The 16,126-nt window shown below is 40.6% G+C and overlaps 1 protein-coding gene across 1 annotated transcript; it reads left to right on the top strand.

The window, feature by feature from the left end:
- Positions 1-2,294: 2,294 nt before the first annotated feature.
- Positions 2,295-15,264, top strand: cdh26.1 (cadherin 26, tandem duplicate 1). Its single transcript, XM_071544936.1, has 19 exons — positions 2,295-2,396; positions 5,228-5,281; positions 5,384-5,476; positions 5,648-5,809; positions 5,899-6,046; positions 6,501-6,673; positions 6,782-6,910; positions 7,068-7,253; positions 7,679-7,962; positions 8,557-8,702; positions 8,802-9,032; positions 9,170-9,391; positions 9,617-9,738; positions 10,044-10,115; positions 11,020-11,085; positions 11,596-11,685; positions 11,908-11,946; positions 12,498-12,569; positions 12,997-15,264. The coding sequence occupies exons 1-19, from the start codon at positions 2,367-2,369 to the stop codon at positions 13,240-13,242; spliced, it is 2,565 nt and encodes an 854-aa protein (XP_071401037.1). The 5' UTR covers positions 2,295-2,366; the 3' UTR covers positions 13,243-15,264.
- The last annotated feature ends 862 nt before the right edge of the window (positions 15,265-16,126 follow it).

The raw sequence follows: 16,126 nt of genomic DNA, 5'->3' as shown, positions 1-16,126 counted from the left end.
TTTGTGCACTTTATGACACATGTCAAGTTAACATAACACTGAGCTTTGCATTTATTACAATATTCCCACACTGTCAAGATGCTGACTGGAAGAGCAGGTTTAGGATGCAGAAAAACTGAATATGATAATCAGCAGTGGGGAGATGAGCATGAAGAGAAGACAAACAATTGTGAGGAAACTCTGTCTCTCATAATGAATGACTAATAGAAAAAGTGAACATTAAGAGCGGTATCTACAGTATCTTATGTAAAAGCTCGGCTCCAGCATGGGATTTTTAACATACCATACTTTAATATTGAAAATGTAATACCGTAAACCTGATCAGGGCGTTTTACATATCCCGCATATGTCTTGTACACACGAGAATGGGAATGTCCCTTACCAGTGGATGCAAGTATGTCAAAGACTTTAAACATGGGTGTGGATAACCTGTTGTAATGAGTGAAGGACAAAAGCACTCATGGCAGTTTCCACAGCTGACAAAGTATCAAGTGAATATATTAATATAAAGATATAGGAAAATGCAGTTGTTTTGCCCACTTATCAAGCAGGAAAATGATCAGTTTGGGTGAACTGCTTTGCCTGGTCTTTGACGTGAAATGGCTGAATGATTAAAATTTTTGGTCACAGTTCAAACCAAACATTTTAATACATCGCACAGAAGTGTCTTCTCACGCTCAAACATGAAAGCGCACCATCGCTCTTGGCACATCAAATTAGATGCAATTAAATCACACAAAAGATGGCACGGAGAGGGTACAGCCTGGCCTGCGTGCCTGGCAGTTTTTGTTATGTTACACATGCCTGCCTGTTCACTATTGATTTTCAGTTACGGATGAAAGCTATCGCACTGTCAAAAGTGAAGGAATCTTAGAAACAAGGAAGCTGGAAAAGAAGGAAGACTAGAAAGACATTATAAACCTTTTACTGTCGGCTCGTAACATGGCCTAAAACAGCAGTTGTCAAAGTGGGATCCGAAGACCTTGAGGGGTTCCAGGGGGTCCCCATAAAAAATATGGAATATTTCACTCTAGTTCACTACTGCTGACACGGCAGAATTTATGTCAGAATATATAAGAATGACATATTATTTATTTATGTCTGCATTATCTCCCTTTCCACTCGCTCTCTCTCCCCTCTCTCTTCCTGCATGTGTGTGTGTGTGTGCTTCCCTCTTATGCTGTCTTTATCCCACATCAGCCAAAGGTCCAAAGATCAAATTACACAAAACAAAGTAGAACAACGAAATTGTCTGTCTAGTCCTGCAATAGTGTGCCTGTGTCCAATATTAACAGGCATTTTGGAGCCACTCTGTCTCTGCATTGTCTGTGACTTTCTACGTGAGCGTGGCTGCCATCCATAGAGCATAACACTAAGGTGTGGTTGGCACAGTTTCCGTCCAAACCAGTGAGGCTGGCATGGAGCAACAGGCAAATATTAGATAAATGATTATAAAAAGCCAGTGAGATGGTTTAGGCCAGAGGGAACCAAAATAAATATACATGAGACCATGGACCTCCATTTGATTCTATTGTGTCCCAAGGAACCCCATCTAAGAAAAACAACTATATATATCATATTACCTTCCGTACTAAATCATATCTAATATATTTGTTTTTCTAAGATGGGACACAATCTAATCAAATGGGGGTCCATGATCTCGGGTACATTTATTTTAGTTCCCTTTGAACTAAACCATTTCATTGGCTACTTACAGGAATAGGAATGTCTTTGTTGTGCTTTGTTTTGTGTAATTTGAGCCTTTGAGGACGTGTGACTCAGACAGCAGAAGAGGGAAGCGCGCACACACACACACACACACACACACATAGACACACACACACAGGAAGACAAAGAAGAAGGGGAGAGAGAAAGAATATAGATGCCTCACAATTGGTTTGATGAGTGTGATTTAATTGAAACATACTAGTGGATTTCAATGCCTGCAATGTAGGGTGAAGGGTAGACATTAATAAGGCATGGTAAACTGAGCCATAGAGTTGGAGGGGTAGTGTGTACACCTGAGCCAAGCCCTGTTTCTCAGCGAGTCCTGAGGGCCAAGTAAAGTGTCACATCAACACTTCACACCACACATCACAAACATTCCCACACATGCAATTACATAGAACCACATGCACTAGTAAGTAGTAGTACATAAAACACACCTGGGATAATCCTGGGATGTACACACACCATACACACACACATATACAGAGTAAACGCATGAACAAACAAGCCTGTATCAAGTGAGCCAACCTGTTGCCTGGAGGCATTATGGGCTGGCCTCTGTAAAACTCTGGTGCACATTGTGTTTGACTACTTCACTCCAGCACTGCCGCGGAGGATATCAAGCAGAACGGACCAAGATGAGGACCATTTCTGTACTTTTGCTGATGGTAGGCATGAAATTCTGAATTATCTACAGCCTTTGAGTATGGAATTATTCTGTATGAAAGGACACAAGTTAGAACAGCTTCAAAAAATTGGAAAAAACAATGTGTACATTTTGTCCTGCGCAGTCACGGGTGCATTTAAATATTTCCATGTTATAAAAAATTTGGTTTTGTGAGAGTGAATTGCTTCTTACTAAGTAGTAAGCTTACTAAGTATGCTTGTAAGCATCAGTACAGAATGTCTACAAACATAAACCATTGCAGGGAAACAACTGAAATGTATGTTTTTTCTATAAAATTCAAAATGAATTCTATCAGCTGAACAGTTTGCGGGCAAATGCGGATTCATGAAGTCACCAAGCCAAACCAGTCCTATGCATTATATTAAGTAGAAAAATAAACTTAAACGAAATTACCGGAGGCAAGAGTCATTAGGCACATAATTGGGAAGTTCAAAATCTGAAAGCCAATTATCTTGGCAAGGGCGTGGGTGTAGCATTATGAATCACGCACTTTTATCAAGACCCACTAAAATCTGAACTATTGCAATTGGACTGCAAGGCAGTTCCCTTTTAATTACTTGTTCAAATGAGAATCAGGCTTTGTAGAACTCACTTTAGTGTGCTAATTAGTGAACATACAAAGGTAAAACTGCTACTAAATGCTCTTATTGTGTGCCAATTAGTTGATGAAAGAACCAGTTTTCCAAAACATTGATGTAATTATTCAATCCAGAATTCCTTCCAAGCGTGATTATAGGCCTTGGAAAATCATTCTCATATTTCTAAAACATTGCATGAGTGGAATTATAGTTGAAAAAATTGCAATAATTACTCCTAGTGCTTGATTGAACAAGCCTGGGTGTCTAGGTTAGCAGGTTTTACACCTTTAAGCCAGTTCAATGTTTGTACCAGGCAAACATCACCAATCACAAAACCGTATTTGATATCTCAGTGAGATATATGCATACATAGCTGTGGTCTAGAACATTTACAATAACGTCTTTGTTTCTGACCACTGTCAATACAAAGGATTTGTTGCTATGACTGTGGTTCTGTTGATGAGTTTGTGTCCACTGAGGAAGCAGGTTCGCCCACCATGTCGGGATGGGTCCAAATTCATTGGCCCCTGTTTTCCTGTCAGACTGCTTTCATGAATATCTTACAAAGATCTAAATGGGTGTTGTTTTCCCAGTTTTGTTGTTTACTGTACCACACCTCCCCTCAAACCAAACACATACCAAAGATTGAAAGCACAATTAAAGGGATGGGTTAAAACAATTATAGACAAGAACAAAACACGAATGACAGCAAATAAAAACATGACACATCTACCTTCATCATCTCAGGAGTTTGTGTGTGATAAAAATACAGTGATGGACATGGAGGAAAAGTCAGAGAGACAGACAGTAAGACAGACAGACACCAGTCATAGGAACAAAACACCAGAATAAAAAAAGAAATAAACAAAACACTAAAGGAGAGATCAAGTGTGAAAAAAAAAACTGTGATAAGAGCAACTGTGAGCTATGTTGGTGATATTGAGCTAGGCTCACTTTGTTAGCATAGAGACAGTGCATAAAATAGGCCACGCCGGGGAAAACCACTGCACTGCTTTCCATTCACCTTGTGTGACTGAATGTACATCATTGTCATTATTCCCCAAATTAAACATGCCTAAAAGCTGTTGTGTGGTGGGCTTCACAGCCAACAAACTTAAAAACCTTGAATTACAGTTTTTTGTGCTCCAGAGTAAAACAAGGGAGCCGCTGAGAAGAAAAATGGGGATCTAGGCCGTAAGGAGAGAGGCGCTGACAGTGGCTCATGGTAGAAGAGGGGGGAAACTTTGGGACCCTGAGAATAAGTACACTTATAATGAGGCCAGCATTTTGTCACTGGTCAGTAACTTACCAGTAATTATCTAGTTATATTCTTGTAAGATAACCTGAATGTTAAAATGTTTTTAAAAGCTGCATGCTGTCCTCACATTAGGCTGCTACTAAGCTAACATTACTGAGCCAATTCCTCTCTATAAAACACATGAGTTGTGTTCATGTGTGGGTCTCAGGATAGTTTGCTCTGTATTGACCGTCAGTCCAGGGTGCAAAAGTAATGAGAAATCTCACTGACTTGTTAGCTAACATAATAATAATAATAATAATTGATTACATTTATATAGCACTTTTCTAGGTACTCAAAGCGCTTCACATATGGGGAGGGGGGGAGGAGGACTCAACTCAACCACCACCGATGATAAGATAATTAACTTAGCAACAATCCACTTTAATAACCAATGTCACGTCAACGTTGCGCATATAGTTTGAAAAGCATAGCTGTATTTTCAATTTTTAAATATGAAGTGAAATTATTCAAAGTCAATTTATTATCTTACCTGGTGATTAAATTAAGTAGTGGTAAATGTCGAAGTATTTCACTTCAGGCCACTGTGTGGGATCATTTATCCAGCTTTATTGAAAAAGGACATTGATGGAGGCCAATTAAGGTTTTTTTTTCAGTGTACCTTCTCCTCTCTGTTGGAGGCAGTGTGCTGAAATAATTCTTTGACAGACTTGTCTACTTGAAAACAGGAAAAACCTTGTCAGGCTGTCCATATCTGTTAAGATTTCCTCCCGATCGCCGCTTTTGCCGGTTTATTAGCGATATTGTTTTGCCCCCACGGTGGGCGTGGCTTTCGAAGTATGACGCACTCTGCAGTGTGACTATGGTACAAATCTAAAGACATGTACTGTAAATCTGATGAAATTAATAAGCTCTTTAAATGTTTTCTGTGATAACATGAATGAATATGAATGTCAGCTTTCCATGTTGTTGTAGGTCGCCATGACAACGGCCCTGGCAAAGACCCTTGATGGCAAGCGTGAAAAGCGGGTAACGTCTTTGGGATTTCAAACTGATTCCATAGAGAGACTGTATTGCATCCAATAGAAACTATAGCACAGCCCATCTTTAATCGCTATTTTCCATCAACAGGAACTTTTGTTGCGTTCCAAAAGAAGGTGGGTATTGTCCACCATTGAAGTAGTGGAGGAAGATCCTGGACCATTCCCCAAACAAACGACGCAGGTAAAGGCATCCTTGATTTCACAGATGGCTTGTTGCCACACTGCAGATGAAATGCCAATCAATGCAACAGCTCAGTATCCTTCATTCTGACCTATACAGTCTTGACCGACCTGGCTGGCCAGGTCCAGCGTACAGACACTAACAGCGCTATTGTGTGTGTCCACTCACTAGATGTTCAATGACATGAAAGATCAACAGACTAACAAGCACAAGTTCCGTATAACTGGAATGGGTGTCACTGAGGAGCCAACGGGTGTGTTCGAAATCAATGAGGACACAGGAATAGTCTATGTTCTCAAGCCTATCGACAGGGAGGAGCATGACCTCTTCCATGTAAGTTAATATAGGGTTATTAGTCTAACTTATAGATAAATAATTTGTAATGATTAAAAATAATTTTCCATGAACACCTTTACCCACAGATCAAGTTTGATATCTTGGACAGTGTAACCGGCAAAGAAATAGACAGGACACTAGCTTTTGATGTGGAAGTACAGGACATCAATGACAACGCACCTTACTTTGGCAAGCCTGTTATGAAAGAAAGTGTGAGCGAGAACAGTCCAGAAGGTGAGCATACTCTACAGTTGGCGTAAATGACTCACAGTGTATGCAAATATTCTGCCTGCAGTCCACATCACAGAAATGACAACATAAAACTTTCTGATTCAACAATATACCCCAGTCTTTCTTAAAACAGCAAGTTTGAAATGCTTAATGAAACAAAATGAAATACAACATCTGCTATATATGTACATACACAACACACACACACATCATAATATATATGGAAAAACAACACTTCCAAGCTAAACCCTGTATGTGGGCATGTTCAGGAGTTCTACTGGGGTCTAGAGGGCTAAACTGAGACGTGAGAAAATAATTAATCATTCCATTTGCTTCCTCTCCCACCTTGTCTGTCATTGACATACTCCATACTTGTGCTTCTTCTTCACTTCCCATCCCCACCTCTTTATACCACCTTCCTTCCTCTCCTGTGCTGCCATTCCTCAACTTGCCTAAGGATACTTGCCAGTGCAGCTGCAAACCTGGGACCTGGATCAGGCGGATACGATGAACTCCAACATCACCATCAGTGTGTTTTCACAGGAGCCCAAAGAGCCAAAGTTTGATGTGATGCAGATTACTAACAGCAGAACAGGACAACTCACCTTTGAGGGATGCTTTGACTATGACGTGAGTCTCAATAACATATATCAAGTGGAGCAGGTGCACACACATGCATACACACACACTGATTTGTCTATATCATATCTCAAATATAATCTTTTACATATTTTTCAGAAAGTAAAGATGTACAAAATTATTGTTCAAGCAAAAGATCAAGGAATACCACCCCGCTCCTCTACTGCCACAGTCAATCTCCATATTCTTGACTCAAACACTCATCTACCCACATTCAAGGAAAGGGAAGTAAGTGTTGGATTTTTTTCCCCCAACCTATAGCCTATTTAACCATGCACTCAAAAAGAAATTCTCGATCAGTAAAAACATTTGATTTTGAGAAAGCAAAACATTATTTCCTAAAGTGATGTGTGGTGTTAAAGATAAAAATGTTCCGCCTATCCAGCACCATGGTCAGGTGAAGGAAATGGAAATCAACAAGGAAGTTTTGAGAGTCGCAGTGGAGGACAAAGACAAACCCAACACCCCTGCCTGGCGTGCTAAATATTATTTCATAAAAGGGAATGAGGATGGAAACTACAAAATTGAGACTGACCCCAAGACGAATGAAGGGATTCTGACCGTTATCAAGGTAATTCGGTGCCGTGCCATTGTTCTGACGGCCCATTATTCCGAAACCCCAATAGTCCGAAAACTCCATGCCTGGCTCCATCCACAACCGTGGCTTCTGACAGCCTTGACCGTAAGCTTGCTCTAACCCTAACCTCATTGACCCCATGCCTCAACCCAACCACCTCCGGGATAACGGGCTGTCTGACAAATGGGCTTTCGGTCCAATGGTGTGGACATTTTTCGGACTATTGGGGTTTCAGAATAATGGGCCTTCGGAACAATGGGCAGTCTACAAAAATTCTCCTTCCCTCACTCTAAAAGCCATTTGATTCATTACAGTGGGCCAAGCTGAATAAGTACAGCTATCAGCCAATCAAAGTTTTAACCATTTATCATGAACAGTAGCTGCACTGCTATAAACTTTAACTTTTGTATGTTTCCCAGGGGAAGGATTTTGAGAGGACAATCTTCACCACCCTGCAGATCGGAGTAGAGAACGAGGAACCCTTATTTGTGTGTAAAGCTAAGTCAGCTAATGGTGCAGTGGCAGCAGCTCCACCTCCAGCTCCTGATTCAGTCAACATCTCCATCAAAGTGATTGATGTCAACGACCCACCTGAGTTTGACAAGAAAGTGGCTGACGTGTATCAGAAGGAAGAGGAGGAGCCAGGGAAGGTGCTGTACATCCCAAAGATTACTGACGTCGACTCTGATGTATCTGGCATCAGGTTGGTGACTGCATACATGCCTGGCCTTATCCCCGCGGCAGCCATTTTGAATTTAACATCACACTCGGGATGGGAAACTCTACCCAATCGATTAGCTTACTGTATATTTAAAAATACAGTAACTTCAACGTTTTCAGGTAGACCATAGGGAGTTAGCTAGTTTACCAGCTGGTTGGCTACTAGCTAGCTAGCCAGGCAAGATTCTGGTAGCTAGCTAGTGAACCAAATATATTACCTTAATCCATTTGTTTCTTAGGTTTTTCAGTAGAGAATCTGTGAAATTATAAATGTTTGGCTGATTCGCGATGTTTGTGTGATGTGGGTTAGGGTTAGGACTACTTGCTCACTTCTAGGTGGAGTTTCCCACACGAGTGACCTAAGTTAAAAATGGCTGCTGTGGCAATAACATTCATTGTGATTGTTGTAACGTTACACAACAGGAAAATGAAATGCACAGTAAACACTGTGTTATGACATACATTGAATTGCAGATGCAATTCAATGTTATTTAATAGGCAGTGTCGGAGTTCCAACACTGTGCCTTTTTTTTCACTTTTTACTTTTACTTTACTGTTTTTCTTCTCTTGCGATCAGGTATGAGCTGATAGAAGATCCAGCCGGTTGGGTAACCATTGATAAGAAAACGGGACAAATCACATCAGCTAAGAAGATGGACCGAGAGTCACCCTTTGTTAATGACAAGAACATTTACACAGTCCTAGTCACCGCCATAGACGATGGTATGAAAGAACTGTATATTGAAGTGAAAAAAGCTAAATAGTAGGGTCCATTGGTAAATTGAATATGAGTAAACTGTAACGCTTTGCTGTGTTTTCAAGGGGAGCCTCCAGCCACGGGCACAAGCACCATCCTGATCCACCTGGGGGATGTCAACGACAACCTTCCTAAGCTGGTCCACCATGACATTGTTATGTGTGCAAACAAAGTCAACAAGGTCATGGTTTCAGCCGAGGACTCAGATGCCCCTCCTTACAGCGGGCCCTTCACCTTCTCCCTGGGGGGTACAGACAAAACACTGAAGAAGCAGTGGAAACTAGACCCTGCCACTGGTTAGTACACCTTTATTACTTGCTCATAACTTATTGTCTCTACGGGAAGTCACTGGCTCATGTTTCTAGGTTGTTTCAATTAGTGAGGAGGCTTCATTTGAGTCTGTCACCACCCACCTCTCTGCATCCCTCTCTAGGTGATGCAGGTGGGCTTGTGAGCCTGAAGAGCCTTCCTTATGGTAACTACTCAGTGCCGCTGGTGATTCAGGACCAACAGGGCGTGATGGGGGAGGAAACTGTGGTGGTGGTGGTGTGTGACTGTGGAGGAGGAGATGTATGCCGTGGGAAACTGCCGCTCACATCCAGCTTTGGGGCACCTGGCATTGGACTGCTCCTCGCAGGACTGCTCTTGTTTTTGTGTGAGTGTTGCAACCAGAAACATTGGAGGAAAGATGCCATTTCACATTACCAAAACCATTAAGTTATTTCCTAGTACACTTGCGATGAGCTTCCAAAATTTTTAGCACTATGTCAACAAAATACAAATAAACTGTTTTCAGGAAACCCAGCTTTTCAAGATTGTCAGTTTATGCCAAGATTATGTACACACTCTTACTCCAGGTTATTTTGATATGTGTCTGCAGTATTGCTGCTTGTCTTTAAGTGTGACTGTGGAGAGAAGTTCAAGCACATCACTATTGCGCAGGACGAGGGCAACCAGACCCTCATCAAGTACAACGAGGAAGGAGGGGGCTCTGCATGCAAGGTATGTTGGTGATTGTGTGTGTGTGTGTGTGTGTGTGTGTTAGAGGGAGACAGAGAGAGAGAGAGAGCGACAGTAGAAGCAAAATTACTCTTCGAATTGCTTCATCAACATTTGCTGTTTTCCCTTTTCCATATCTCTATTTTCTTTTTTAACCTCATATATTATCTTGCTCTCCTTCAATCATCCCGTTTCACCAATTTTATTGTGGCAACTAATCTACTTTTTTACTCACTCCTTTCTGCTATTCCATATCTCATCCACCTCTCCTGTCATCTTTTCCACTCTGTCTTTCTCCCCTCTCCCAGGGTGAGCCCACTCTCCTCCTGACCCCTACCAACAGTGTAACTGTGACAGATGGACTAAAGCAGGCCATGCAGGTACACAATGTGTTCTCTCCTCCTTTAGCATCTCATTCCCCAGGATTGTGTTTGACTTTTTTGTGTCACGGCAAGGCCTTAGATGTGTCAGTGTGTGCTCAGTATGAGGGTGTTTGTGTCTTAGGGTGAGGCCTGAAGAGGCCTAGATATAGAAACCATAGGAGTCACTAAAAGAAACTGGACTGTGTTTCAGAAAGTGGGGCTCCCATTCCTATGGAAACAAATGCATGACAGCTACAATCCGTGTAATCACTAACCTCTTTGTCTATTTATCTGAAGTGATAAGAGGTGAATAAGTGTGTGATTTAAGACTTTGTTGTTAGCATGCATTGGGCAAACACATGCATGACACATGAATAAAGGAGTTTGTATAGGACCATGTAACAAGTATTGTCATTCTGAACCATACAAATACGTATCTCTACTTGCAGGATTGTGACCTTACAGGGTTAGCCTGTAGTACGACATAACACTAATGTTAAAGGCTGTTTAACTACTGTTAAACAAAACATTTTGCCCAGCTCTAAATACCTGCAGGACATTTGGCTTCAAGGTGGGACTTCTCAATCTTGTCTTGTAGCTACAAGAAATATAGTTTACTGCAGAGCATTGTAATGTGCCTTTCAAAGTGCGATAACTGGTGTATATTGGAGTATATACAGTATATGTTTAATGAGTTCATTGATATGTCATGTCACTCCTAGAGTATTTTCAGGTGCTGAGGAATTATATGAAAGTATATTTTTTGTTCCGGAAGTTGAGCTAAGCTTGAAGCTGCAACTCCTTGACCAGGGATTCCCTTTTTATTATTTTTTTTAATGCCCTGTCAAATGACAAAAATACTTACACATTTGTATTACACTTGCTATTACGCTTGCTTTATTAATTTACTCTGCTTGACTAGATGTGTCAGATGCCTTCTGTAATGGCCCAGGACACTCAGATCTACAAAAGCTCAGGGCGCACCCTGGTGAGTAGCAGGATCCTGTATGAATAGTTTCTGTCTTCTTTGTGTCTTCTTTGAGATTCTGCGAGACAAAAGATTTACAACAGGAGATTTAAAGGAATGTTTTACAGCAGCAGGACTTGTTGAAACGATTTCATATATGATAGGGAGGTAACGCACATCAAAAATTGTTGGGAGGTGCTGATCACTGGAAGCAAATAGGAGAAAACAAGAAAAAGTGTGTCGCACACTCTAGCTCCATAGGAAATATACTTTATTACATGACATTTCGGCAAGCAAGCTAGCAAGTACTTTAGAAAAGTAAAAATGACCTGGATTAAAAGGTTTAACAGCCAGTAAAAAATCATTTTAAAATAATATTACACTGTGTTGAAGCTATACTGGATAAAGCTGATAACTTATAACACTTATTAACCAATTCTGAGAATAAATACTAGTTGAGGATAGGCGGTGCCTGTTGCTATCCTCTGCTATACTCCTCCCTTCTTTAACCTTATTGTACATCTCCTACAGATGAACACTGAAATGACTTCCATGGGCGGGTATCAGCAAAGAATGGGCGGAGGCAATGAAACTCTGAGAAGCCAGGGAGGGCGGAGCATGGTGAGAGATGACTGCCTCCCTTACATCCACAAGAGGGCCTCATAACCTTTCTTTTAACGTGACATGTACTGTACAACACTTCCACTGCCTGTGGCACAGCACACATCCTGTGTTTCCCGGTAGCACAATGCCACAAATAACTGTAATTTGACAAGGATGTAGATTAGTCACACATCTCCAGATAAGGTAAACTGGTAAAAGTGTTTATTTTCTCACTTTCAGTACTCAGGGTGGACTACAAACAGGATGACCACCTACCGGGTAAGTGATGCTGGTCATTGCTTTAGTTTCTTTTAGTGATAAGAGAGAAAATATAAACCTCATTAATTGCTCTCAGTGCAATTAGTGCACTGCAAAACATCTTAACAAGTCATTTAGTCTCATATTCAGCCTTCAAGTCTTATTTTTCTTAAAACAAGAGAACAATTCTGCCAGTGGGGTGAGATAACTCTATTTGTTTCTAATGCAGTTTCACTTGTTTTGGGACTTTTCTAGAAATGAATGTCACTATATTGAAACAAGTCAGAATAAGGCAGATCACTGCACTACTCTCAAGAAAGTGACAATTGATTCTACAAAATTCTTGAAACAAGTTGATTTGAATTGGAAACAAGTGAAATTATCTAAACTCACGGGCAGTTTTCTTCACTTAAGTCTAAGAAAATTATGATTTTAGGACTCAATAACAGACTGAATGACTTGTTAAGACGGAGATGTTTGCAGTATGCAAACATATTAATAATATACACTGTGACAAGCCTATGCATTTTCTGTCAGCTGTAATAATTCAGGATCCTCCTCTTTATGAACAGAATGGCTCATCAGGGTACTCCCGCTCCTCCACCCTGCTGTCGGGCCAACACATTTCAGATCACATCGACAGGGTAAGATCCTTTACCTTGCAGAACATCTGGTGCTGTGTGCGTGGGTAGTCCCTGTAAAATAAACTTAAACTTAAACCTAAGCTTCACTGATGGCCATCGATTATGCACTCGCCTGCATGGATGGGTTTGAATGTTACTACAGAACTGATATTGTTGTATTGTAGCACATGGGATAAATGACACTTCAGCAAACTTAATGTGAATGTCATGACCGCGGACAAAATTACCATGAGGATGTATGCCTTGGCTTTTAGCAATGAGAGAAGAGGTTCAAGGCCATAACTGTACTACCATGCATCCAGACTGAATATGTCTACATATTGTAATTGTCCCATTTTAAGTAGATTATTTAGCTGTGTTGTGGCATGACCCATCTTTGACTAAATGACCCCAAAATTTCTCTGTTTTTGACTCCTCAATTCCACAGAGGCTGCATGTGATTGATGGAAACCATGTGACCTACCCAGCCTACCAACCCCATGAGTACGCCTATGAGGGCCGGGGCAGCAGGTGCCAGTCACTGGACAAACTGTCACTCAGCAACTTGGGAGATGACGTGGAGTTTCTGAATGACCTGGGGCCAAAGTTCAAGCACTTGGCCGGCATCTGTGAGCAGACAATCCAGGAGAAGCACATACAGCTATATACAGCTAATAAAAATCTACAGCTTTAAACAGCCTCGCTGAATGGGGATTTTCATATCAGTCTACTCTGATCGATCTTCTGGAGAAAGGATATACAATTTTGCTTGGATTTTTCCACAAAAGGAGGATGATTTAAAGCCTATATTTTTGCTTTCTTGAAGACTAATGATGGATTTAATGCACTGCACAAACTGTGTCATGCTCTGATGGTTTCATACAGTTTGTTTTGACAGGGACTGGGTGTGTTCGCTTGGTTGCTACTTGCTACTTTAAGATCGATAGACGCCACTTCTCTCTTGTAGCTTGTAGCTCTACTGGTTTTGTTAGAACAGCGTTATTTTTGATGTAAAGCGTTTTTTGTTGTTGTTTTTTTAGAACATTTCATACTTAATGGAAGTTTCACCATCACCGTTGGGATTTTTCATATTAAATAAGAATTTTTATTCCACCAGTCGGCTTTCCAAGAACTCTGTAATCATTGTAATTTTGGATAAGATGGAGAAGACCAGGAGAAATCTGACTGGTTCAAATTAGCTGTCCAACAGTATTTCGCTGTCCAACAGTAATGGGACAATGGTGTTCCTCCTGCTGACCCCAGGTGGTTGACCTCTGTAAACCTCTGTGGCCTGCTGTTGTTTATCTGGTGACATGGTGGTGTGGAAACATATGTCTTGTTGCAATACAGACAGTAACTCATTCTTTGATATTTCTGTCATTGTTTTGTATTTTTTGACAATTACACAAATGAATTGATGGTGCTTTCTGCTTTCATTGATGAAATTACCTGAAACATTTATTCCATTAGTAAAACAAACTGAAAACTGATTGGGCACACAGTAGGCTACTGAAAGGGGGTTCAGGATTTTCAGAAGGCTATCTTACTAATCCAGCGAACTGTTGTGTAAGTATTTGGAATGGCTTCCAAGCATTTTTTGAGTCATGGTTTCATATTCCACTGAATTTGACTAGCATTACTAACAGCAAGGCTGGTGCCAAATTCTGGTGAGAAAGGAGGGGACGTAGTGTGTTTAATAGGATAGAGTTCAGAAAATCTTCCCATCAAGTGCTGTGATTATCACTTGGAAAAGTAATCAGTGCTATTATACAAAATAGCAACTTACTGTACTGTGAAAGAGCTTACTGTGAAAAGAGCTTATGGTGCAATTTAATAGCAGAGGGTAATAAACATTGATAAAAGCATGAAAAGTACTAAAAAAACAGATACACAACTGTGTTACAGTGTTATGTACACTATAATTTGACATCTGATCATGGCTTGTTTTTAACCAGGGTAATTATTTTTATTCTTAATTATTCCTTTTTTTACTCTCAGAACCTAATAAAAATTTTGCTCAGGAAGCTGTCTGTTGACTCCCTAAATGTAAGACTAAAAAGGCTAAACACTATAGCTTGTATCGTAACAGTAGTTTTGGTCTTGATGACATTAAGACAATGAGGTTACGGCTCAGAGCATCACCATTTTGATTTACCTAGAACATGTTTGAAAACAACCTATGCGATGATTGTAAATTACAGAAGAGGGAGAGGTTGTGGTTGAGGGAGTGGTGCAAGCAGAAATGTCAGAGCTTGTCAGAACAGAAGAAAGTTGATTTGGAGTTTCTGTTTTCTCAGTATAAATTCAATTTTTGTGACAACAACAACAGCAACAACTCACTGGCTCAAGTACACAAGCTCACTTGTACTTGAGCCAAATTGTATGCACTGTTGACAGCGGTTGTTTAAAACATAAAGACTTATTCTTCATGATGGTTGCCTCATCTCTAATTCATGACAATAACTCCCTCTGGCTTACACCGCGTTGCCCCAAAGCAAACTATCTTTGTCCTATGTGATTTTATTTGAGATAAGCTATAGATACCTGGCTTTCATAATCCGTCTGTAAACTGTTGCTGAAAGGTAGATACTCCTCAGTCTGTTCTCACCCAGAGTTGAAGTGGCGAAACTTGTTTTTTTGATTTGCGTCAGTGACAGAGGGGGCCAGATGTGGTTGAGGTGTGGCACATAATATATTCAAATCTGAAACTCTGAGACTTGGTTTGGCCCACAGGACCAAGAGACAAACTGCATTTAGTTTGTCTAACTGTCTAATAGTTCTTCCTCTAGGCTGATAATAAACCTTTGGCACTGCACTAAATCTTTGCAGTATCACCAAGCTGGGTGTTGTCCATGAACCGAGAAATGATCCAATCAAATCTGGTGAGAAATGGTTGACAGCCGCTTTTCTTCAGTGCAAAATGAAGAGCCTCACCCTGTTTAAATACAGTATGTGGCTGGCTGGAACACATAACTCTTGTTGCACAAGATGCCGCTTACAGTCGTCACAAGTCTTACACCAGTTGAGAGATTGATGTGCCACACTGCGGTTCCTTTGTTTTGCTGTGGTAGATCAAAGGACTATAATATGCCAACACTATTCATTCTCACCCTCCCAGTGTAACAGCGTTAGGTGTGTGAGCACATTTCTTCTCTGTAGATTTAATGGTAAAGTGGTATCGCACAGTATCTACACACATTTTCATCAGTGATAAGTTGAATTCCTATTTCCACTCTTCTTCAGGTACGGTCTCTAATGGCTAATTGACTAATTCAGAAATTATTTATCATGACACTATGAGATTGGGTTAACCCTGATGTAACTATGGAATTTTTAAATACTTATTGTCATAATGCCCACATTAACTCAATCAAAGCAATCCACAGATTAAAGGTATCACTGGGTTTTTAAGTAGAAGGTGATTCGACACAGGTGATTCCGTTCTGATTCACCTTCTATTTCCGTTGCAGAGGTGTTTGTATTGTAAATTGCTTAAGAGGTATGTAGTAATAACGGTGGATCAGGGGCAGTGATGACATACTCTCTTGCATCCTGACGTAATAATGGCTTCTTCTAGT

The sequence above is a fragment of the Centroberyx affinis genome, unplaced genomic scaffold (assembly GCF_046629955.1).
Source record: "Centroberyx affinis isolate AG114_WGS23_722 - 3 ecotype Tasmania unplaced genomic scaffold, CSIRO-AGI_Caff_v1 ptg004734l_1, whole genome shotgun sequence".
Lineage (NCBI taxonomy): Eukaryota > Metazoa > Chordata > Actinopteri > Beryciformes > Berycidae > Centroberyx > Centroberyx affinis.
This window is presented reverse-complemented; position numbering and strand designations above follow the sequence as displayed.